The 24,485-nt window shown below is 53.6% G+C and overlaps 2 protein-coding genes across 5 annotated transcripts in view; one reads left to right on the top strand and one right to left on the bottom strand.

Annotated features, from left to right (window-relative positions):
* The window catches only part of ANKRD16 (ankyrin repeat domain 16), a 32,267-nt gene extending 13,910 nt beyond the window's left edge, over positions 1-18,357 (bottom strand). For 3 of the 4 annotated variants that reach the window (XR_011338070.1, XR_011338087.1, XM_069864666.1), the window contains exons 1-6: positions 18,316-18,357; positions 14,587-14,934; positions 9,322-9,542; positions 5,235-5,277; positions 3,141-3,249; positions 1,589-1,750 (exon numbers count right to left, since the gene is read on the bottom strand). Coding sequence is in view for 1 of the 4 variants with exons in the window: in XM_069864666.1 (XP_069720767.1) it covers positions 1,589-1,750; positions 3,141-3,249; positions 5,235-5,277; positions 9,322-9,542; positions 14,587-14,924 (873 nt within the window). In the remaining 3 variants the exon portion in view is untranslated. Of the gene's footprint in view, positions 1-1,588; positions 1,751-3,140; positions 3,250-5,234; positions 5,278-9,321; positions 9,543-14,586; positions 14,935-16,825; positions 16,843-18,315 lie in introns of those variants that run through there. The other variant, XR_011338084.1, reaches the window with a different exon arrangement.
* A 1,640-nt stretch (positions 18,358-19,997) lies between these two features.
* The window catches only part of FBH1 (F-box DNA helicase 1), a 35,021-nt gene continuing 30,533 nt past the window's right edge, over positions 19,998-24,485 (top strand). Inside the window, exons 1-3 of the mRNA XM_069860944.1 lie at positions 19,998-20,162; positions 23,246-23,413; positions 23,875-24,410. Of these exons, the coding sequence (XP_069717045.1) occupies positions 20,153-20,162; positions 23,246-23,413; positions 23,875-24,410 (714 nt within the window). The 5' untranslated portion in view covers positions 19,998-20,152. The remainder of the gene's footprint in view (positions 20,163-23,245; positions 23,414-23,874; positions 24,411-24,485) is intronic.

The raw sequence follows: 24,485 nt of genomic DNA, 5'->3' as shown, positions 1-24,485 counted from the left end.
CACCACTCTCTGGACAGCTGGACACCCTTTATCACAGAACCATAGAATCACCAGGTTGGAACAGACCCACCGGATCGAGTCCAACCATTCCTATCAAACACTAACGTCCACCAATCACCCTTCCAGGGAAATATTTTTTCCTAATGTTCAGCCTGACCCTCCCCTGGTGGAGCTTGAGGCTGTTCCCTCTCGTCCTGTCCCCTGTCCCTTGGGAGAAGAGCCCAGCTCCCTCCTCTCCACAACCTCCTCTCAGGGAGCTGGAGAGAGCAATGAGGTCTCCCCTCAGCCTCCTCTTCTCCAGGCTCAACACCCCCAGGGCCCTCAGGCTTCTTCTCCAGCCCCTTCCCCAGCTTCGTTGCTCTTCTCTGCACTCGCTCCAGAGCCTCAACATCCTTCTTGTGGGGAGGGGCCCAGAACTGACCCCAGGATTCGAGGAGCGCTCTCCCCAGGGCCGAGGCCAGAGGGAGAAGAACCTCCCTGGCCCTGCTGGCCACGCCGGCTCTGATCCAAGCCAAGATGCCCTTGGCCTTCTTGGCCCCCTGGGCCCCTGCTGGCTCCTGGTCAACCAACCCCCCCAGGTCCTTCTCCTCCAGGCAGTTTCCAGCCAGCCTTCTCCTAGGCTGGAGCTGCCCAGGGTTGTTGTGCCCCAAGGGCAGGAGGTGCCGTTTGGCCTCGTTAACCCTCATCCCGTTGGACTCAGCCCATGGATCCAGCCTGTTCAGATCCCTTTGGAGGGTCTAAAACTCATTGGGACCGGTCAGGAGCAGACAGACAGTGACAGCAGACGAGGAATGTAAATCACATCATCATTAAGGTTAGAAAAGACCTCTAAGGCCATCCAGCCCAACTGTCAGCCCAACACGAATGTGCCTAATAAACCAAGTCCCAAAGTGCCACAGCCACAAGCTTTATGAACCCCTCCAGGAACGGGGACTCCACCACTGCCCTGGGCAGCTTATTCCAGCGCTTCATCACTCTTTTTTTCCCCAATATCCAATCTAAACCTTGCCTGCCACAACTTGAGGCCATTTCCTCTTGTCTGTTGTTACTTGGGACAAGAGACCAACACCCACCTCATCACAACCTCCTTTCCGGGAGGTGGGGAGAGCGATGAGGTCCCCTCAGCCTCCTCTTCTCCAGACTAAACAGCCCCAGGTCCCTCAGCTGCTCCCAGAACTCCTGTTCTCCAGCCCCTTCCCCAGCTCTGTTCCCCTTCGCCAGACGCTCTCCAGCCCCTCATGGTCTTTCTTGGAGTGAGGGGCCCAAAACTGAACCCAGGATTCGAGATGCGGCCTCACCAGCGCTGAGTTCAGAGGGATGATCCCTTCCCTGCTCCTGCTGGCCACACCATGGCCAATCCAAGCCAGGAGGCTGTTGGCCTTCTTGGCCACCTGGGCCACTGCTGGCTCACGTTCACCTGCTTTTGACCAGCACCTCCAGGTCCTTTTCCACTGGGCAGCTTTCCAGATGCCCTTCCCCATCATCCTCCACCCAAGGCAAACATCTAAACCTGCTTGTTTCAGACACCTGCCTGTAGGACACCAACTGGTAAAGACTTTGCAGAGGAAGCCTAGGAACAGGGACAAACCTTGGCTGCGTAGTGTAGCGCTGTGAGCTGGAGGCTCGTCGTTCTCTCGTTTACGTCAACACCCAGCTCAGAAACGAGGAACTGGATGGCTTCATCCTGGCCTGTGATGGCTGCTCGGTGCAGAGCCTGAGCTCCCAGCGCATCCACAGCTGTAGGACAGGCCTGGAACGGGGAAGAAGGGAAAAGGAATGCAATGAACAGCCTGGTCAAACTTTCACAGACAATCATCGGCCTGAGCAGAATTATGTCTGCCTGCCATGGCCATGGTGATGCCAATGACCACGTGGGATGTCACCAGCAGTTGGTGGCACTACAATCTGCACACCAGGTCCAGGTCTCTGCTGAGATTGATAAGAAATAAGCAAAACTGGGACCAAAAAGGAATAAATACCCACTCTCGTCTTCTGGAAGAGATATTATTGTTTCAAATCTTTAAACTGGCAAGAGCAGGTTGCCCAGGGAAGCCGGGAATTGTTCAAGGCCAAGTTGGATGGGGCTTTGAGCAGCCTGGTAGAGTGGGAGGTGCCCCTGACCATGGCAAGGAGGTTGGAACTGGATGGGCTTTGAAGTCCCTTCCAACCCAAACCATGGTTTAGTGTTTGATAGGAATGGTTGGACTCGATGATCCGGTGGGTCTCTTCCAACCTGGCGATTCTACGATTCTGAAAAACAACCCACCTCCAGCCTTTGTGTTGGTGGAGAAGGACTCGGACGCAGGCAGAGGGAGGGAGGTGGGTGGTTGACCTTATGAGCTGTCTCTTCGTGTGAACCACAAAGACATAAAACCAAGAAGGGTAACGAAAGCAATAACGCGGCGCACTCATCTTCAGGGATACAACCCACATTCTTGCAGCCTAGTGGGCCTGACTCATGGTTTTATAAAACCTAGAAGGTAGCAGCAGTGCCATTAGTGCTCCCAGGGCTGCATCACGGCCGTGAGCCAGGGCACCACGAGGAAATTAAATCAACCAATCCATCTTTGCTGTCTGAAATGTTGAGACTAAAAACGCAGGCAAACTTCACACGCGTTTTATCCTCTAAGGCCAGATGAGCGACAAGCACAAGAACGGCCATCAACTTCATTATAAGAAATTTCTTCCTTATTTCTAGTCTACATCTCCCCTCCCTTAGTTTAAAACCAATGTGACAGGACAAGGAGCAACAGGCCTTGATAAAAAGTGTCTTTCCTGTAGCTCCTTTCCTTAGCAGACGGCTGCTCTGAGGTCTCCCTGGAGCCTTCTCTTCTCCAGTCTGAACCACCCCAACTCTCTCAGCCTGTAAATCATACAGGAGGTGCCTTCAGATCATTTTTGTGGCCTCCTCTGGACTCACTCCAACAGATCCACGTTCTTCTTGAGCTCATTTTGCTCATCTCCAGGGGTAATTTGCCTTTTTTTTTTCCCAGTTTGCTTCTTTACAGGTCGGGAATTTGCTTCTTTACAATTTGGAAATTTACTTCTTTACAATTTGGTTTCAGCGAACGTGTGGATTGCTTGTCCTGGCAGTTCTAGGTCAGGTCCTGGAGGAGGAAGGTAACGTTTTTGGCACCTACCTGGTGTTTTTCCAAGAGTAGCCGCGCAACGTTGACATGTCCGTTCTGGATAGCGTCCATAAAGGGAGTGACTCCACATTTGTCTCTGCTGTCAGGTTTGTATTGGCACCTGGGAGAGAAGACAAAAGCCAGGTTAGAATTGTTGCCAGCTCTGAAATTCTTATCGCAGCAGTTGCTTTTGCATCGGTGGGGTAGGAGACTCAGCAGATGGGATCGGAAAAGGCAGATAGAAACCACGCAGAAACCTTTCTTAGTGCTTTATGGCTTGGGGTCTTGGGTCAGAGATCTGGTGCAGGAAAGCCAAGGCTCCACAGACTGTTTATATTTCTCTTGCTGTCCAAACAGAGGATCTCTGGAAGAGGTTAAGTGGAAAGTTGTGGCCAGCAGGTCGAGAGAAGGGATTCTCCTCCTCTACTTGGGTCTGGTGAGACCTCACCTGGAGCCCTGTGTTCAGCTCCGCAATCCTCAGCACAGGAAGGATGTGGATCTCTTGGAACAGGTCCAGAGGAGACCATGAAAATTATCTAAGGGCTGGCGCACCTCTACTGCAAGGACAGGCTGAGAGAGTTGGGCTTGCTCAGCCTGGAGAAGGCTCTGGGGAGACCTTAGAGCAGCTTCCAGCAGTGAAAAGGAGTCTAGGAAAGCTGGAGAGGGACTTTTTCCAAGGGCCTCAAGTGGTAGGACAAGGGGGAATGGCTTTAAACTGGAAGGAGGAAGATTTAGGTAAGATATGAGAAGAAATTCTTCATGACGAGCACGGTGAGGCCCTGGCACAGGTTGCAAAGGGAGGTAGTGGAGGCCCCATCCCTGGAAACATTCAGCGTCAGGTTGGATGGGGCTCTGAGCAACCTGACCAAGTTAAAGATCTTTCTGATCCTGCAGAGGGGGTTGGACTGGATAATCTGTAAAGGTCCCTTCCAACCCAAGGCATTCTATGATTCCAAGGCGTTCACTGGCAGAGGTGAAAATAATAATACCACACATAAAATCAAAGCTCAAAGGTCTTGCTCAGATTAAAGCTCCATTGATATGAGAAACAACTGAATTAAAATTGAAAGGATGTTGAGGCTCTGGAGCGAGTGCAGAGATGAGCAACGAAGCCGGGGAAGGGGCTGGAGAACAAGTCTGAGGGCCCTGGGGGTGTTTAGGCTGGAGAAGAGGAGGCTGAGGGGAGACCTCATTGCTCTCTCCAACTCCCCGAGAGGAGGTTGTGGAGAGGAAGGAGCTGGGCTCTTCTCCCAAGGGACAGGGGACAGGACGAGAGGGAATGGCCTCAAGCTCCACCAGGGGAGGGTCAGGCTGGACATTAGGAAAAAATATTTCATGGAAAAGGTCATTGGTCCCTGTCCGAGGCTGCCCAGGGAGGGGGTTGAGTCCCCTTCCCTGGAGGGGTTTAAGGGCCGGGTGGATGAGGTGCTGAGGGACATGGGTTAGTGATTGATGGGAATGGTTGGACTTGATGATCCGGTGGGTCTCTTCCAACCTGGTGATTCTATGATTCTGCGCAAGCCCAGCTCGAATCACAGGGCTATGGGAAGGAATTATCACGACTGGGATGGGAGCTGCGATGCCTGGGGGAAGCTGCTCCAGCACTGGCAGCAGGCAGTGCTGCTCAGGAAGGTACCAGGGTCAGGATGACCGGACATCGGCTGATTTAAAGCCATTTCACAGCAGCCTCCCGAGAGGTGCAGCCTGAAAATAAAGCCTGGAGACTGAGCCCAGCCTAATGGAGCTGCACCCAGACCCAAGCTGTTTTGTCGTTGTCGTGTGGCCTCGGACACATCAGAGCGACGGGAATGAATCAGCACAGAAAAAGAGCCGAGTTACATAAGTGAGGCTTATGTCATAGCGAAGTCAGAGCCCATCGAGACAGCGTCCTTGTCTCAAAGGGCAATAACCACCCGTGAAAAACCTGGAGGAAACAGAGACAACCTCGCGATCGCACGCAGGGCAGCTGAGCTTCCCAAACTGCATAAATGCTCTTTGTGTCCGGGCGGCTGGAGCGAGCCTGGGACTGGAGGAGAGGTGGGGGAGAGCGGGGAGGCAGAGATAGCGCGTGTGTCTTCGCTTGGAGCTGGGAGGAAGCCTGCTTACCGCTCCAGGAGCAGCTCCACAGCGTCAAAACAGCCGTGCAGTGCTGCGAGAGAAACAAGAAGCGCAGGGTTAATTTCTGCTTTCATGTCACCATCCACCTACGGGGAAACATAATCAGGTTGCTGACCCTCCTGGCTTAATCATGATGCAGGAAGGGGTTCCAGGAGGCTTTAACTATAAAGGTTTTGATTTTTTCTTTTGTAATTAAAACATCGTCTCCAGATCTCAAGCATTCCCTTCCCCTGATCCGATAGGAAATCACCAGATAAAACAGGGAAAAAGCACGTCTCCAGGCACCGTTTGCCTCCACCTGCAAAGCACACGCATGAGATTCTACCTGCAATTCAACTGACACTTTCTTGCAAGCATTTGTTAATCCCTGAAGTGAAATCTGTGAGAAGCCAAAGGAGCACAAAGCAGGGAGGCGGCGAAGAGCTGAATGTCATTTCCACCCCTCCTCGGCCACTCAGGAAAACCCATCACACTCCCATCTCATCATCCTAATGAAACATCCTCACCCAGACAGCGTCTCAGAGGGAAAAACAACAACAGCGGGGGAGGAATCGAATGCCACGCACTGAAATATTCGCTTTCTTTTTATTTAACCTTCGCAGCTGCACAATAGACGCTCTTTGAGAGCCCAGCCAGGGGTTCCCATCCTCCCTGATCCTGACCATTTGCCTCTGTTGCCCCCTTTCTCACCCGAGCTGATGTAAATAGAGGCAAAACCACACTGCGAAAAGGATTTTTGAAACGGAGGCTTTAAAAAAACCCAAGCTCTGAGAAGAAAAACCACGCCAAGCAACACAGTTGCATCCTTTAACAGCAAGAAAGCTGCGGCGCTCACATCCACTGTTGCACTCCGCTTCCTCTAATTACATCTCCCCCGGCTTTCTTGCCGCAGGCTACGGATATAAGAAGCAGCAAAGCTTGAGGAATCAACCCCGAGGGAGAAAATTACCCATCATCTAGCCAGGGATAACTGTGCCAGGAAGCCAGCTGGACCGGTCACGGGGTAATGTGCTCATATCCACACCCTTGGGATGGAAACTCATTGAGAAAGCGGTTCTTCTTGACATGATTTCCCTGGGCAGCTCCAGCATCGTCTCCGGCCCCTTGCCTGCGCCCCAACCTCACGAGCCGAGCTACGTGGTGATGGGGACGCTGGCAACGGTACCCGCCAAGCAGCCACCTCCAGCATCGTCTGGTTTAAAATTAAGCTGGAGAGAGATGGTTAAAGATTCCCATACGAGGGAATAGGAACATACCTCCCATCTGAGGACAGGCTGAGAGAGTTGGGGTTCTTCAGCCTGGAGAAGAGAAGGCTCCAAGGAGACCTTAGAGTGACCTTCCAGTACCTGAAAGGGCTCCAGGAAAGCTGGAGAGGGACTTTATCCAAGGGTCTGGAGTGATGGGATGAGGGGGAATGGCTTTAAATTGGAAGGGGAAGCTTTAGATTAGACATTAGGAAGAAATTCTTCACAATGAGGGTGGCCCTTAGGCCCTGGCCTAAGGAAGTTGTGGCTGCCCCATCCCTGGAGGTGTTCAAGGCCTGGTTGGACGGGGCTCTGGGCAGCCTGATCCAATGGGAGGTGTCCCTGCCCATGGCAGAGGGGTTGGAACTAGATGATCTTTAAGGTCCCTTCCAACCCAAACTATTCTATGATTCTCTGATTCTAAGATGCTCCAGCCCTTCCTGCTGTCCGGTTGCTCCCACACCAGCTGCTGCTGCGGAAAGTCAAAGATGGGTGGCCACAAAGAGGCAGAGACACCTCTGTAAAGCAGTGAAAACCCGGCGCCACATCCCCCCATCGCTGTCTGTACCACATATCTAAGTGCTATGAGAAGGAAGGAGACTTTAAGCTCAAGGTCAAAAGGGCTTCTTCTCCCCAGGACAGTCCTCACCCCACTCCTGTCCCTGTCCCCAGATCCTACAGGATTGCCTCCAGGAAAGCTGGGGAGGGGCTCTTTGTCAGGGAGTGAAGGGATACGACAATGGGGAATGGTTTTAAGCTGAAAGAGGAGAGATTTGAGATGGGATCTTCAGAAAAAATGTTTTCTTGTGAGGGTGGTGAAGCCCCGGCCCAGGTTGCCTAGAGAATTCTTGGCTGCCCCATCCCTGGAGGGGTTCAAGGCCAGGTTGGATGGGGCTTTGAGCAACCTGATCCAGTGGGAAGTGTCCCAGCCCATGGTAGGGAGGGGGAACTGGATGGGCTTTGAGATCCCTTCCAACTCATTCTATGACTCTACGATTCTCAGCCCCCAAATCCCAACCCCACATCCACCTCTCTGCGAGGGGAGGGCTGAAAGGTATCTCTGAGCCCCATCCTCCAGTCCAGGCATGACAACTCAAGGCCTAGGCTAGAGCAGGGACAGGAGGACTCACAAATAAATGAGGATCTGCCATTTCTCATTCAACCAACCTGCTCCTCGCCGCCCAGCTCGAAGCATCAACAGCTCATCAGCTCTTCCTCCTTCCCAGGTCAAGGACGGAGGCGCAGCCGGTGCCCCTGGGCTGGGAATGTCACTGCTGATGAGCAGAGCGTGGCAGACGGCGACTTACTGAAGGCTGGAGAAACAAGGGAACGACAGCCAGGAAGCAACACACCCAAGAGATTAATTACAGCACAGCAGGGGGCTCCTCCGATACTTCGGGTATTTCCGGAGAGTCGATCCCTATTAAATTCTTCGGGAAATGAGTGTAGGCAGCTGCAGCTTTGAGCGGTGGCTCCCCATGCTCTCCTCTCCCGTGGCGACACTGCTGAGCCCTGGGATAAAAAACCTACTCCCTGCTCAGGGATGGGGCACACGTCCGATTCAAGTCGGCCACCACCCTCTGGCCCTGAGCCTGCCCCCCAACATCATCCCAACCTTCTCTTCCCCATCCTAGAGGTCAGGGAAAAGGGATTTAAGCACTAGGAAGACATAGACTTTCCCTTTTCTCCCTGCTTACGCAGGTCTATGGGGCAATCAGACTGTGGAAGGGGCAATGAGACACGGTGAGAAAAAGATATCATAGAATGATCAAATGGTTTGGGTTGGAAGGACCTCAAAGTCCATCCAATTCCAACCCCCTTGCCACTAGCAGGGAGACCTCCCACCTCCACAGTTTGCTCAAAGCTCCATCCAACCTGGCCTTGAACACCTGCAGGGATGGGGCAGCCACGACTTCCCTGGGCAACCCGGACCAGAGCTTCACCACTCTCATCACACAGAATTTCTTCCTAACGTCTAATCCAAATCTTCTGCTTTCCAATTTAAAGTCATTCCCCCTCATCCTATCACTCCAGTCCCGCCCGAGCTTTCCTGTAGCCCATTCAGGTACTGGAAGCTGCTGTAAGGTCTCCCTGGAGCCTTCTCTTCTCCAGGTTGAACAACCCCAACTCTCTCAGCCTGTCCTCGGATGGAAGGTGCTCCAGCCCTCGGGTCATCTTTGTAGCCTCCTCTGGACCCGTTCCAACAGCTCCATCTCCTTCCTATGTTGAGGATTCCAGAACTAGACATGGGACTCCAGCTGGCGTCTCACGAGAGTGGAGCAGAGGAGGAGAATCCCCTCCCTCGCCCTGCTGGCCACGTTCTTTGGATGCAGCCCAGGACCTGGGTGGCCTTCGGGGCTGAAAGCACACATTGCTGGCTCATGTCAAGCTCCTCATTCACCAGCACCCCAAGACCTTCTCAGGGCTGCTCTCAATAACATCATCCCCACCCTGTAATGAAAGCGCAGACCCTCCAACTTCACAAACTCCATCCCTGGTTCATCATTAAGCCTAATTCTTGATGTTTACTTATCTTTAAGCAACTAAAACGTGTCTGTCTTATCGTGGAACCCTGCACAGATACAGCAAAGTGCTGTGAGCAGCGAGGCTTAGACAGGTGAACTCCCACCAACACCTACCACTAGCCTCCTTTCATTTAATTTCAATAATTTAGTATTTAACTGTGTTCCTGTGGTTTTGTGTCAAGAGAGGTCATGCTTTGCTTCTTCAAATTAAACAAGAACTCAAACGGCAGCTCCTTTCTGTTCTCCGCTATGATCACAACGCAGTCTTCTCTTCCAAACCACCTGATGGCAACAGGACCCTCTTACCTGCCGTGTGCAGAGGTGTTCTCTTTATCGTGCTCTCCGTGTCCCAGCTGCCTGGGGACACATCCAGCAGATACTGGAGGACGTGGGGATGGCCCTCCCGGCTCGCAAGGTGGAAGCAATTCCAGCCATCCTTGTTCTTCAGCAGCGGGTTGGCTCCATGCTCCACAAGAACTTTGATCACCTCCAAGTTCTGCCTGGTGCAAGCCATCATCAGGGGAGTCCTAAAAGAATCAGAGAGGGATTTGAGTTGGAAGGAACCTTAAAGATCAGCCAGTTCCAACCCTCTTCCATAAGCAGGGACACCTCCCACTGGATCAGGTTCCTCAAAGTCTCATCTAACCTGGCCTGGAACATCTCCAGGAGCAGTAGGAAACTTTTCCCAAGCAGGAAACTTTGCTGGCCAGAGGCTAAGATCTCCTCCAAGCTGAGGGCTGAATCTGTCATCTCACCTGCATTCAGGCTCACCACGTGCTGCATACGGACTCAGGAGATTTTTCAGCACCGTAGCCTGAGGGAGTTGGGGTTGTTCAGCCTGGAAAAGAGAAGGCTCCAGGGAGACCTTAAAGCAGCTCCCAGTACTGAAAGGTGCTCCAGGAAAGCTGGGGAGGAGCTTTTGATCATGGAGCGAAGGAAGAGGACAGGGGGAACAATTTTAAACTGAAAAAAAGGGAGATTGAGATGAGATCTTAAGAAATGTTCTTCTGTGAGAGCGGGGAGGCTCTACCACAGGTTGCCCAGGAAAGTTGTGGCTGCCCCCTCCCTGGAGAGGTTCAAGGCCAGGTTGGATGAGCCTTGGGCAGCCTGATCCAGTGGCAGGGGGTGGAACTGGATGGGGCTTTAAGGTCCCTCCCAAACCATTCCATGATTCTATGAACTCCACATCTCCTGGCAGTGCAGCACATTTCCAATGCGGAGCTGCTGACCCGAGAGTTTCATGTTCCTGGAAACCACCTTTGATATTTAAAAGTGCTTTTACAAGCTTCCCAGAGGAAAAGCATCTTCTCCATCCTAGAATTTCCTTGCACGGACTGTGACTCCTCGAAAGCCAGTGGGTGCACGATGGCAAATAAACCTTGCAAACAGCCCATCTCACCCTGTTTTCAACCCCGTAACCAGCAACAGCCACATTTTCACACCTATAATGTAAGCGCTGCAGATTAACAACCACCTTTCCTAAGTGACAGGCAACAGGACGAGAGGAAACGGCCTCAAGCTGCACCAGGGCAGGTTCAGACTGGAAATCAGGAAAAAATTTCTTCACTGAAAAGGTTCTCAGGCCCTGGCAGAGGCTGCCCAGGGAGGTGGTGAAGTCCCCATCCCTGGAGGTGTTTCAAAGATGACATGCTGAGAGATCCAGTTGAGTAGTGGACAGGTACGGTTGGACTTGATCTCAAAGGTCTTTTCCAACCAAATAATTCTATGATATCTCCAGGCTATGAAAGCCTGTTCCAGTGCCCAATGACCCTTTCTGTGAAGAATTTTTTCCTGATGTTCAGCCTAAACCTCCCCTGGTGGAGCTTGAGGCCATTCCCTCTCGTCCTGTCCCCTGTCCCTTGGGAGAAGAGCCCAGCTCTCTCATCTCCACAACCTCCTCTCAGGGAGTTGGAGAGAGCAATGAGGTCTCCCCTCAGCCTCCTCTTCTCCAGGCTAAACACCCCCAGGGCCCTCAGGCTTCTTCTCCAGCCCCTTCCCCAGCTTCGTTGCTCTTCTCTGCACTCGCTCCAGAGCCTCAACATCCTTCTGGTGGGGAGGGGCCCAGAACCGACCCCAGGATTCGAGGAGCGGTCTCCCCAGTGCCAAGAAAGCTAGGAGTTCACTTGCAAAGTAACTCAGGCTGATGAACCTCAGACTTTGCCCGTGTTTGGCTTTCCTTGAGAAGCTCATTTCTCTGATGTCACCAGCACTAACCCCTGTCTTCCTTCATTACCACATTAGATAACAATAATAACTTAGGATCTGGAGTACAGGGGTTCTGGGAGTGGCTGAGGGTCCTGGGGCTGGTTAGTCTGGAGAAAAGGAGGCTGAGGGGAGGCCTCATCGCTCTCTGCAGCTCCCAGGAAGGAGGTTGTAGTGAGGTGGGTGTTGGTCTCTTCTCCCAAAGAACAAGGGATAGGACGAGGAAACGGCCTCAAGTTGCGGCAGGGGAGGTTTAGATTGGATATTAGGAAAAAATTCTTTACAGAAAGGGTTGTGAACCACTGGCAGAGGCTGCCCAGGGTAGCGGTGGAGTCCCCATCCCAGAAGGGGTTTAAAAGCTGAGCAGATGTGGTGCTTAGGGAAATGGTTTAGTGGCAGAGTTGGCAGCGTCGTCTTTATGGTTGGACTTGATGTTTTTAAAATCCCTTTCCAACCAAAATGATTCTGTGATTCTATGAATACTTTAACTGCTGCAAGTGGGGGCTGCAGTCTCTGTTTTATCTGTTTATAAGCTTCACCCAATCATCAAACACTGAGTGCATGGACAGATCAGACAGAAACCTTTGAGCTTTCCCATAAAAGCACTTCTCCAGCACGGAGAGGGCTTATCTGCTCTGTGCCAACCCACATGCATCAGCTGGGAGACAAAAACAACCAGACCATTCCTCATTTAGGAAAAGCTGCAGCACAAACACTTCCCACTGCAGAAGGGATAAGGATTCGCGGGCTTAAACAGCAGGGAGAGAGATTTGGCTTAGAATAATAGAATGATTTGGGTTGGAAGGGACCTCAAAGCCCACCCAGTTCCACCCCCCTGTCATGGGCAGGGACACCTCCCACTGGATCAGGTTGCTCAAAGCTCCATCCAACCTGGCCTTGAACACCTCCAGGGATGGGGCAGCCACAGTTTCCCTGGGAAACCTGTTCCAGGGCCTCCTCACCCTCAGAGCAAAACATTTCTTCCCAAGATGTCATCTCGATCTCTCCTCTTTCAGCTTCAAACCATTCCCCCTCATCCTATCCCTGCATTCCCTGATCAAGAGCCCCTCCCAGCTTTCCAGGAGCTCCTTCAGGTTCTGGAAGCTGCTCTGAGGTCTGCACCCAGGCTTCTCTTCTCCAGGCTGAACAATCCCAACTCTCTCAGCCTGTCCTTGTACGGGAGGTTCTCCAGGCCTCGGATCACCTCCGTGGCCTCCTCTGGACTCGCTCCAACAGCTCCACGTCCTCCCTGTGCCGAGGGCTCCAGAGATGAACACGAGGCACCAGGTGAGGTCTCACACGAGCACAGTAGAGGGGCAAAATCCCCCCTGTTGACTTCAGGACAAATGCTCCAGTTTTGAGGATGGACAAGGACAAGAAAATAGCCCTGAGAAGGATCTTATGAGGAACGGCTGAGGGCCCCGGGGGGTGTTTAGCCTGGAGAAGAGGAGGCTGAGGGGAGACCTCATTGCTCTCTCCAACTCCCCGAAAGGAGGTTGTGGAGAGGAGGGAGCTGGGCTCTTCTCCCAAGGGACAGGACGAGAGGGAATGGCCTCAAGCTCCACCAGGGGAGGTTTAGGCTGAAGATGAGGAAGAAATTTTTCATGGAAAGGGTGATTGGTCCCTGTCCGAGGCTGCCCAGGGAGGGGGTTGAGTCCCCTTCCCTGGAGGGGTTTAAGGGCCGGGTGGACAAGGTGCTGAGGGACACGGGTTAATGATTGATGGGAATGGTTGGATTTGATGATCTGCTGGGTCTCTTCCAACCTGGTGATTCTATGAGATCTCCAGCGATGGAGATTTTTAAGAAGAGATCGGACACGCATGTGCTGGAGAGGCTGGGGTAGAGCTGAGCTCGGTGCTGAGTTTCCTGCAGCTCCATTTCTATTCGGCGCCGCAGAGCAGAGTGTATTTTCAATGCAAATGAGGCTTTGTGCGAGGGCTGTGTGCTAGCAAGCACGGAGCTCCTCGGTTTTAATCAGTGGATGGAAGGCTTGTGCGGACCTATCAAAGAAACCCAGGCTCGCACACACGTCTGTATGCAGCTCTCGAGATCTCTGCCTCCCTCTGGCCCCCCTGATGTCAGTACGGCAGCGGCACAGCCTCGAATTATGAGGACTGGGATGTTGCCTTTGTATTTGCGTTAGTTAAGCTTCAAAAAGTCACCTCTGGCCTTTCATTTGTGGGCTGAAGGGGACTCTTTGCTTTCTTCTGCAAGGTCATAGACAGAAATCTCCCTCCCCAAGAGGAGAATTCGACACCAGCCAGGCCTGCTGCGTGTCTGAGGATTAGACCTTGGATTTTATTCCCTACTCTCTCACCATTCGCTTACGTGTTACCCACATGGCAGGCAAAAAAAAGCTCTGAAGAAACAAGTTGTTTCTTGGATTGTTGAGGCTGATAATGTATCAGCGGCAAATCTGACTTAAGAGGCTCCATTTGCTGGGGGAAAACAGGAGGAAAACTTGCTTTTTATCTTATTTCAGTTCCTGAGGAGCAGGACACAAAAATGTGAATCTGTATCGCTGATTCGCATCAAACCGGGGAATTGGGAAGATGAAATAGCTGTGGATGAAAGCTTTTAGGTTGGACCTGTTAATGAAACAATGATTTACACCTTCTATGATAAACAGAGGGGAAAAAAAATCAGTGATTGGGCTGAAATTTAGCCAGGCCAACCATATCCTGGGCTGCATCCAAAGCTGTGGGAGCAGCAGGGTGAGGGAGGGGATTCTGCCTCTCTGCTCTGCTCTCAGATCCCACCTGGAGGCCTGCGTTAAGATCTAGAGCCCTCGGCGCAGGAAGGACATGGGTCTGTTGGAGAGAGTCCAGAGGAGAGCATGGAGATGACCTGAGGGCTGGAGCACCTCCCACACGAGGACAGGTTGAGAGAGTTGGGGTTGTCCAGCCTGGAGAAGAGAAGGCTGCAGAGAGACCTTAGAGCAGCTTCCAGTACCTGAAGGTGCTGCAGGAAAGCTGGGGATGGACTCTTTATCAGCGGGTGCAGAGACAGGATGAGGAGCAACAGTTTTAAACAGGAAAGGGGAAGATTCAGACTAGATGGAAGGAAGAAATGTTTTCCTGTGAGGGTGGCGAGAGGCCCTGGCACAGGTTCCCTAGAGAAGTCACGGATGCCCCATCACTGGAGGTGTTGAAAACCACGTTGGATGAGGCTTTGAGCAACCTGATCCAGTGGGAGGTGTCGCTGCCCGTGGCAGGGGGGGTTGGACTGGATAGGCTTTAGAATTCCATTCTAACCCAACCCATTCTGTGACTCTAAATCACAGCTCCTGCAATCACGTTGCCACCTTCTGTATCCAAAACTCTTCTGGCTGTCACTCAGACCCATGGCCAAGCAAGCCAGTGACCTACCAGTCTGCCTTCTTCAAGCAGTCCACACTCGCGCCTCGCTCCAGGAGGTAGGAGACACATTCCCCGTGTCCCATGGAGGCTGCTTCATGGAGGGGCCTTTTGTAGTCGCTATTGAACGCCTCAAAGTCCATCCCCAGCTCCTCCACCAGGTAGGCGAGGACATCCTGGTGGCCGTACCGGGCAGCGTGGTGCAGCAGCGTCTCCTCCAAGCGTCCATAGCGCTGGCTCCGCACCGACGGCCCCAGCATGTCATTCCGTCGCAGCTCATCCCGGAGTAGATCCAGCCGGCCCTCCTGCACCAGCCGGAGGAGCAGCTGTGAATTCTCCCCCTCCACCATGGCTCCAGGGCTGCAAGAGGCAAAAATCATAGAATCACCAGGTTGGAAGAGACCCACCAGATCATCAAATCCAACCATCCCCATCAATCACTAACCCATGTCCCTCAGCACCTCGTCCACTCGTCCCTTAAACCCCTCCCGGGAAGGGGACTCAACCCCCTCCCTGGGCAGCCTCAGACAGGGACCAATCACTCTTTCCAGGGAAGATTTCATCCTGATGTCCAGCCTGAGCCTCCCCTGGTGGAGCTTGAGGCCATTCCCTCTCGTCCTGTCCCCTGTCCCTTGGGAGAAGAGCCCAGCTCCCTCCTCTCCACAACCTCCTCTCAGGGAGTTGGAGAGAGCAATGAGGTCTCCCCTCAGCCTCCTCTTCTCCAGCCTAAACACCCCCAGGGCCCTCAGGCTTCTTCTCCAGCCCCTTCCCCAGCTTTGTTGCTCTTCTCTGCACTCGCTCCAGAGCCTCAACATCCTTCTGGTGGGGAGGGGCCCAGCACTGACCCCAGGATTCGAGGAGCGGTCTCCCCAGGGCCGAGGCCAGAGGGAGAAGAACCTCCCTGGCCCTGCTGGCCACGCCGGGTCTGATCCAAGCCAAGATGCCCTTGGCCTTCTTGGCCCCCTGGGCCCCTGCTGGCTCACGTTCAACCAACCCCCCCAGGTCCTTCTCCTCCAGGCACTTTCCAGCCAGACTTCTCCTAGGCTGGAGCTGCCCAGGGTTGTTGTGCCCCAAGGGCAGGACCCGCCATTTGGCCTCGTTAACCCTCATCCCGTTGGTCTCAGCCCATGGATCCAGCCTGTTCAGATCCCTTTGGAGCCTCCTGACCCTCCAGCAGATCCACACTTCCTCCCAGCTCAGTGTCATCTCCAGACTTGCTCAGGGTGCGCTCGATGCCTTCATCCAGGTCATTGATAAAGACATTGAACAGGGCTGGACCCAGCCCGGAGCCCTGGGGACACCACTTGTCACTGGCCTCCAGCTGGAGTTAACACCATCTCCCACCACTCTCTGGGCCCTCCAGCCAACCAGGATGAGGATTATGGATTCAAACTGTGCAAATACAATGGCTGCTCCCTTGCTTGGGATTGACACAAATTAGCTTTTGCCTCAGGAAAAAACAGAACCTGCGCTCTCCCTCCAGAAATTTCCTTTTCCTTCAACAAACCCGCAAATCGGTCTCTCCCTCAGGGTAATTAGAAATCTCCTTCTCCCTCAGGCTAACCAAAAACTAGCCTCCCCTTAAGGAAAGACAGAAATTTCCTCTCCGCTTTGGAAATCCAGGAACCAGCCTCTCTCTCAGTAAGAACAGAAATATCCTTTTTCCTTGGGAAAACCAGGAGCTGGTCTCTCCTTCCATAAAACCCTACATTTTCTCTCCCTTAGGAAAACCAGGATCTAACTTCTCCCTTGGGAAGAAAACCCAAAAAACACAAATATCCTTTCCCCTCCCTAAAACAAGAAGTTTCTTTTTCCCTTGGGAACTGGAGGAACCAGATGTTCCCAGTGGAAAACCAGAAATTCCCTTATCCTTTAGGAAAACCAGAACTTTCCTTAGAATTCCAGTGGGAGGTGTCCCAGCCCACGGCAGCTGAGTTGGAACTGGCTGGGCTTTGAGGTCCCTTCCAACCCAACCCACTGGTTCCCACTGGAAAGAAAAGGAAATCTCCTTTTCCTGCAGGAAAAGCAGAAACCGGGCACTCTCTCTCCGGAAAAACCTGAAATTCCAAGCGAAAAGGAAGTTCTTGAGGAAGACCATGAAGGGGCCTCTCAGTCAGGAAAACCAGAAATTTCCTTTTCCATGAGGAAAACCAGAAACCAAACTTTGCCTCCACAAATTGAGAAATTCCCTTCTTCTCATGAAAAAAACAGAAACAAGATTGTCACTCAGCAAATCCAGAAATTCCTTTACCTTCAGGAAAACCAGAAATGTGCCTCCTTCTCTAGAAAAAAAAAAGTCATTCCCTTTTCCCCCAGGAAAACCAGACAATTCCTTTTCCATCAGGAAAAGAAGGAGCATGCTTCTTCCTCCAGAATACTAGTAATTTCCTTTTCCCCTTGGAACTGTCAGAACCTGCCTCCTCCTTCAGGAAAAGCAGGTATTTCCTTTCCCTTTAGGAAAACCAGAAGCTTCCTTTTCCCTTAGGAAAAGCCCAGCAATTCCCCGTTCCCTGGAAATCAAACAACTCCCCTTTTCCTTCGGGAACCCCAGCAATTCCCCTTTTCCTTCGGGAACCCCAGAAACTCCCTTTTCCTTCGGGAACCGAACAACTCCCCTTTTCCTTCGGGAACCCCAGAAATTCCCTCTTCCCTTGGAAACCGAACAACTCCCCTTTTCCTTCGGGAACTCCAGCAATTCCTCTTTTCCTTCGGGAACCCCAACAACTCCTTTTTCCCTCTGGAACCCCAGCAATTCCCTGTTCCCTTGGAAATCAAACAATTCCCCTTTTCCTTCGGGAATCCCAGCAACCCTCTATTTCCTCGGGAACCCCAGCAATTCTCCCTTTCCTTCAGGAACATCAGCAAACCCCTTTTCCCTTGGGAACCCCAGAAACTCCCTTTCCTTCAGGAACCCCAGCAACTCCCTTGGGAACGCCAGCAACTCCCTTGGGAACGCCAGCAATTCCATTTTCCCTCTGGAACCCCTGTAATTCCCTGTTCCTTTAGGCAGCTCAGCCATTCCTTTTTCTCTCAGGAACCCCAGCAATTCCCTTTTCCTTCGGGAACTCCAGCAACTCCCCTTTTCCTTCGGGAACCCCAACAACTCCTTTTCCCTCGGGAACCCCAGCAATTCCCTGTTCCCTTGGAAATCAAACAATTCCCCTCTTCCTTCGGGAACCCCAGCAACTCCCCTTTTCCTTCGGGAACCCCAGCAACTCCCCTTTTCCTTCGGGAACCCCAGCAACTCCCCTTTTCCTTCGGGAACCCCAACAACTCCTTTTTCCCTCTGAAACCCCAGCAATTCCCTGTTCCCTTGGAAATCAAACCATTCCCCTTTTCCTTCGGGAACTCCAGCAACTCCCTTTTCCTTCAGGAACCCCAGCAATTCCCCTTTTCCTTCAGGAACCCCAGCAATTCCCTTGGGAACCCCAGCAATTCCTTTTTCCCTCCGGAACCCCTGTAATTCCCTGTTCCTTTAGGCAGCTCAGCCATTCCTTTCTCTCTCAGGAACCCCAGCAACTCCCCTTTTCCTTCAGTAACCCCAGAAATTCCCTGTTCCCTTGGAAATCGAACAATTCCCCTTTTCCTCCGGAAACCTCAGCCCTTCCCCTTTTCCTCCGGGAACCCCAACAGCTCCTTTTTCCCTCGGGAACCCCTACGAGTCCCTCTTCCCTCAGGAATCCCGGGTCCCCCCCTCCCCGACCCCATTCCCAGCCGTGTCCCCTCCTCTCCCAAACCCACCCGCGCTTTCTTGGCGCCGCGTGACGTCACGCGCGGCGCCGCGATGTGACGTCACGGCGCGCCGGTAAACAAACCCCCGCGGGAAGGGAGAGCGCGCGGCCCCCGCTAAGCCCCGCCCACTCGAACCCGGGAGCGCCTCGCCATTGGGTAGCGGGCCCCGTTAGGCCCCGCCCACCAGACCCCGGAAGCGCCTCCCCATTGGGTAGCGCCGCGCCTCCTCCCGCTCCGCGTGCGCTGATTGGTCGAGAGGGCGGGAGGGGGCGTGGTCAGGGGGAGCGCGCGCGGAGCTGGGTGAGCGCGTGAGGTGGGGGGGCTTGAGGTAAAGAAGGGCCCCCCCCCCCATGGAAATGGGGGGACTGGGAATGGAGGAGGGGGAGGCCTTGGGAATGGGGGGGGGCTTGGGATAGAGAAGGGACGCCCCCCAATGCAAAGAGAAGGGGGTTGGGAAGAGGGGGAGCCCTTGGAATGAGGGGGGGGGCTTTGTAATGAAGGGGGAGGCTTGGGAATGGGGGGGCTTGGGGAGAGAAGGGACCCCCCCCTGTGCAAAGAGAAGAGGGGTGGGAATGGGAGGGAGCCTTGGGAATGGGGGGAGGGCTTGGTAACATGGGGGGGGGCTTTGATAGGGGTGGAGAGGGAAAAAAGGGGGGCTTGGAGTAGAGAAGGGACCCCCCCCCCAGTGCGAAGGGGGGGGCTGGGAATGGAGGAGGGGGAGGCCTTGGGAAGGGGGGTGGGCTTCATAACGGAGGGGGTCTTGCTGGTGGGGGGGCTTGATAATGGGGGGGCTTTAGCAATGGGGTGGAACCCTGGAAATTTGGGGGGGGGGTGTTGGTAATGGGGGGAGATCCTCGTTAAGGGGGGGGGCTTGGAAAGGGGAGAGACCTTTGGGAAGGGGGCAGGATCCCTGATGATGAGGGGGGGCCTTGGTGTTGGGGGGGTGGCCTTGAAAATGGGGGGGGGCTTGATGATGGAGAGGACCCTTGATAATGGAGGGGGGGAGGCACCTTGCTGATGGGGAGGGAGCCTTGGTAGAGGGGGGGGCTTGATAATGGGGGGTTCTTGGTGATGGGAGTCTTGCTAATGAGTGGGACCTTGATGATGGGGGCGGCTTGATGCTGGGGGGCTGTTCTGGGTGTTGGGGGGGCTTCTTAAGTTGGGGGGGTTAGTCATGGGGTGGTTTTGATAACGGGGGGGTTTATTCTGGGCACTGAGGGGGCTTGGTGGTGGCTGGGGGGGGTAATAATGAGGCAGAGGATTGATAATGGGGACCCTTAGCAATGGATGGGGGGGGGCTTGATGATTGGGGGGCCTGGCGAATGAGGGGGGTGCCCTGGGAAGGAGGGGAGGGGGGCTTGATAATGAGAGGGGCCCCTGGTAATGACGGGGACTTCAAAATGGAGGGGGAGCTTTGGTAATGGGGGATCTTTGGCCATGGAGAGGGACTTTGGCCATGAGGAGTGGAAAAAACCCTTGGTGATGGATGCAGAAGGTTGGGGGTAGGAGTTGATACTGGGGGGTCCGTTCTGGACCAGTTAGGGGGGGCTGGGCTGCTAGGGGTCTCCCCAGTTGGGCGTTGTGGTGGGGGGCACAAGGCTGGTGGGTCCATGTGGGAAGAGGGGTTGGTGTAGGGGACAGGCAGCTCCAAACTTCTCCTTCCAAAAAAAACTTCTCGTCCTCACAGAGCTTCCCTCATCCTGCTTGTGGCCTCCGCTTCGCAGCTGGAGTGTCTGCTCATGGGACGAGCTCCGTTCCTCAGCGCATTCCCCGTGTGATTGAAGCCGTCAACGAGACGGACGCCGCGGCCTTTGCTCATGGAAAACCTTGGGAAACGGGAGAAAAGATGAATGCAGGTGAGGTCTGAGCGGCTCATCTTCTCATGGTGGGTTCTCTAGAGTTGAACCCTCTGCCACCTTCCTGGCACGAGGGGGTTTTGCTGCCCTGGGATGGAGGAGCAGAGGTTTTGCTCCCAATCCTCCATCCATAGTCGTGTGAGACCGTTCTGTGTCCAACAGCTCCAGGAGCCACGGAATCATCGAATGGTTTGGGATCGAAAGGACCTTAAAAATCATCCAGTCCCTCCTCCCTGTCAGGAGCAGGGACACCTCCCACTGGATCAGGTTACTCCAAGCCCCATCCAACCTGCCCTTGAACACCTCCAGGGATGGGGCAGCCACCTCTTCTCTGGTTAACCTGGGCCAGGGCCTCCCCACCCTCATAATGAAGAATTTCTTCGTGATGTCTAATCTAAATCTTCCCCTTCCAATTTAAAGCCGTTCCCCCTCATCCTATCACTCCAGGCCCCTGTAAAAAGTCCCTCCTCAGCTTTCCTGGAGCCACTTCATGTCCTGGAAGGCTGCTAGGTCTCTGTGGAGCCTTCTCTTCTCCAGGCTGAAGAATCCCAACTCTCTCAGCTTGTCCCCTTAGCAGAGGTTCCCCAGCCCTCAGATCATCTTCGTGGCCTCCTCTAGACCTGTTCCAACAGCTCCATCTCCTGTTGAGGATTCCAGAACTGGACACAGGACTCCAAGTGGGGTCTCACGAGAGCAGAAGGGGGCAGAATCCCCTCCCTGGCCCTGCTGGCCACGCTTCTTCTGCTGCAGCCCAGGACGTGGTTGGCCTTCTGGGTTGTTAGCGCATGTTGTTGGCTGATGTCGAGCTCCTCATCGATCAGAAAGGGCACAGAGCTTGTCCCTCGGCTCTGATGTTTGCTGTGACTGTGTACTTAAGCAAATAGGCATATTTCAATCATTTGTGCTTTTTAGTCCAAAACCAACTTCTCCATTTCAAGTGAAAAATACCATTTTTAAGTAGAATAGAGTCATGGTGTTGTTTAGAGTTCCAGGTTGGAAGAGACCCTCTGGATCATCGAGTCCAACCATTCCCATCAATCACTAAACCATGTCCCTCAGCACCTCGTCCACCCGTCCCTTAAACCCCTCCAGGGAAGGGGACTCAACCCCCAACCTGGGCAGCCTCGGACAGGGACCAATCACCCTTTCAGGGAAAAATTTTTTCCTAATGTCCAGCCTGACCCTCCCCTGGTGGAGCTTGAGGCCATTCCCTCTCATCCTGCCCCCTGTCCCTTGGGAGAAGAGCCCAGCTCCCTCCTCTCCACAACCTCCTCTCCGGGAGTTGGAGAGAGAAATCCTCCCCCTTCCAGTTTGAAGCCATTCTCCCTCATCCTATCACATGGCCAAGTCCCTTCCTAAACCATTTCCATAAGCATTACAGGATTGTCTTACGTTGTTTTTTTCTTCCACTTCCCTTCTTTGCTGTGTTTTGAGGAGCACTGGACCTTCCAGGACCTGAAGTGGCTGCAAGAAAGCTGGGGAGGGGCTGTTCCCAAAGGCTTGTGGTGGTAGGATGAGGGGCAATGGGGATAAACTGGAGAGGGGCAGATTTAGACTGGACTTCAGGAGTAATTTCTTCACAATAAGGGTGGTGAGACCCTGGAAGAGGTTTCCCAGGGAAGTTGTGGCTGCCCCATCCCTGAAGGTGTCCAAGACCAGATTGGATGGGGCTTTGACCACCCTAATCCAGTGGGAGGTGTCCCTGCCCATGGCAGAGGGGTTGGAACTGGATGATCTTTGAGGTCCCTTCCAACCCAAACTATTCTATGATTCGGTTTTAGGAAACAGCCTCCCTGAGGAGCTCAGCAGGCGCTTTTAACGCCGCTCTGTGGTGCTTCTCTAATCGTGATGAAGGAGTTAATCCTCTGCTGTGCGGTGTCACATGAAAAGTAGAAGTGAAACCACCCAAGTGGTGTTTGCCAATAGTTCTCCAGTGCTATGGGTGGTGTTTTCATCCCATCTACAGAAGAGCAGATCTCCCACAGGTTTTAAGTAAGGTTGTCCTCAAACAATTCTTCAGATAAGTTTGTGTTCCTTTGTAAGCGTCCTCCTCGTGGGGAAGGGCTCTGCAGCAAGTGGCTTCTGTCTCCTCCTTAGAGGAGGAACCCGGCTTGGATGTGGTGGGGAGAGGCTCCGGTTTGCGTGTTAGAGTGGTAGCACTGAGCTTCCCTGTGCGAGCATGAGCCGTGCGGTTGAGCCTCCGCAAGCTTCCTCAGAGTCCTCATCGTGCTATGGGGTTAACTCCAGCTGGAGGCCAGTTCCAAGTGGTGTCCCCAGGGCTCAGTGCTGGGTCCAGCCCTGTTCAACGTCTTTATCAATGACCTGGATGAAGGCATCGAGCGCACCCTGAGCAAGTTTGGAGATGACACTAAGCTGGGTGGAAGCTGGATCTGCTGGAGCGTCAGGAGGCTCCAAAGGGGTCTGAACAGGCTGGATCCATGGGCTGAGACCAACGGGATGATGGTTAACGAGGCCAAACGGCGGGTCCTGCCCTTGGGGCACAACAACCCTGGGCAGCTCCAGCCTAGGAGAAGGCTGGCTGGAAAGTGCCTGGAGGAGAAGGACCTGGGGGGGTTGGTTGAACAGGAGCCAGCAGGGGCCCAGCTGGCCAAGAAGGCCAAGGGCATCTTGGCTTGGATCAGACCCAGCGTGACCAGCAGGGCCAGGGAGGTTCTTCTCCCTCTGGCCTCGGCCCTGGGGAGACCGCTCCTCGAATCCTGGGGTCAGTTCTGGGCCCCTCCCCACCAGAAGGATGTTGAGGCTCTGGAGCGAGTGCAGAGAAGAGCAACAGAGCTGGGGAAGGGGCTGGAGAACAAGTCTGAGGGCCCTGGGGGTGTTTAGGCTGGAGAAGAGGAGGCTGAGGGGAGACCTCATCGCTCTCTACAACTACCTGGCCAGGTTGCATGAGGCTTTGAACAACCTGGTCCGGTGGGAAGTGTCCCTGCCCATGGCTGGGGGGTTGGAACTGGATGATCTTTAAGGTCCCTTCCAACCCAAACATTCCTTGATTCTATGGTTTGATATTGTTGCTCTCTAACAGCTTGGGTTTGGGGTCTTTATTTTTATTTGGCATGTTGGCAAAGCAGTGAAGCGGTTTAAAAAAACTCACCTCACAGCCACTGACTGCGAAGCTCTGGCACGGAGCCCAGAAGGTTCGTCCTCCCTGACGCAGCCGTTGAGTCAAAGGAGAAGTAGAGGAGATGTAAACAGGGGCCTCCATCCCACCCACTGGACACGGAGACGTCCAGGAGGTACGTGTTGATGGCCAGTAAGTTGAAGCGCAGAGGAAGATGTTAATATGTTTTGGAGCAAAAGGGTGTCAGATAATTCATTGTTGGTCTTGTGCTGGTGGGACAGTGATGCAGGAAAGGGCCTTCAGGAGAGCTGGGATGGGGCTCTTGGTCTGGGAGCGCGGGGTTAGGACGAGTGGGAAGAGTTTGAAGCTGAAAGAGAGGAGACTGCGATGAGATCGTAGGAAGAAACGTTTTCCTGTGAGGGTGCAGAGGCCCTGGAACAGGTTGCCCAGGGAAGTGGTGGCTACCCCATCCCTGGAGGTGCTCAAGGCCAGGCTGGATGGGGATTGGAGCCTCTGATCCATTGGGAGCCCTGTGGAAGTATCTACCACCTCTCATCACCTCTGGGCTCTTTGTCAGCTCAGGAACAGTGCTCTTTGCTCCTGTTGACTTCTCTTGTTCTCTTCCTCTTCCCACAGGCCGAGGACGGCAGAAGAACATCACAGATTACTTCAGGATCTCTCAGACACAACGAGTAGGTGCCGGTGGCCTGAAGACCGGTGGGATCAAAGAAGAGCTACTGGATCTCATCTTTGCTAAACCTGATGATTCCTTCAGCACCGTGATTGAGACGAGTGGTGATTCTCGCTCTTTTCTGAAGGATGAGGATCTTGTTCCACCTCGCAGGGAAAGCTCCAGGAAACGGCATTTGTCCGCTGCAGGTGTTCACAAGCAGGAGCACGATTTGTGGGGTGAACCTGAGAAGAACCCAGTCTTGGTTCACCCAGAGCACATCCAGATCAAGCAAGAACTCGATGATATGGATATTGAACCCATCCCTGATGCCCACTACGGACTCCTGGGGACTCGGAACTGGGAAGTGCCTCAGGGAAGCATTGAGGAGCTGCCAGTTGAAGTCCTGAGGCACATCTTTGCTTTCCTACCGGTGACAGACCTGTACCAGAACCTGAGCCTGGTGTGTCGCTGCTGGAGAGAGATTGTTGTTGATCCTCTGGTAAGAACTGCTGTGACATGGATTTCAGCCTCTTCTGTCGTGGTCTCGTGGCTGCATGTGTTGTTCTAGGAGCAC

This window comes from Phaenicophaeus curvirostris, chromosome 1, assembly GCF_032191515.1.
Source record: "Phaenicophaeus curvirostris isolate KB17595 chromosome 1, BPBGC_Pcur_1.0, whole genome shotgun sequence".
Lineage (NCBI taxonomy): Eukaryota > Metazoa > Chordata > Aves > Cuculiformes > Cuculidae > Phaenicophaeus > Phaenicophaeus curvirostris.
This window is presented reverse-complemented; position numbering and strand designations above follow the sequence as displayed.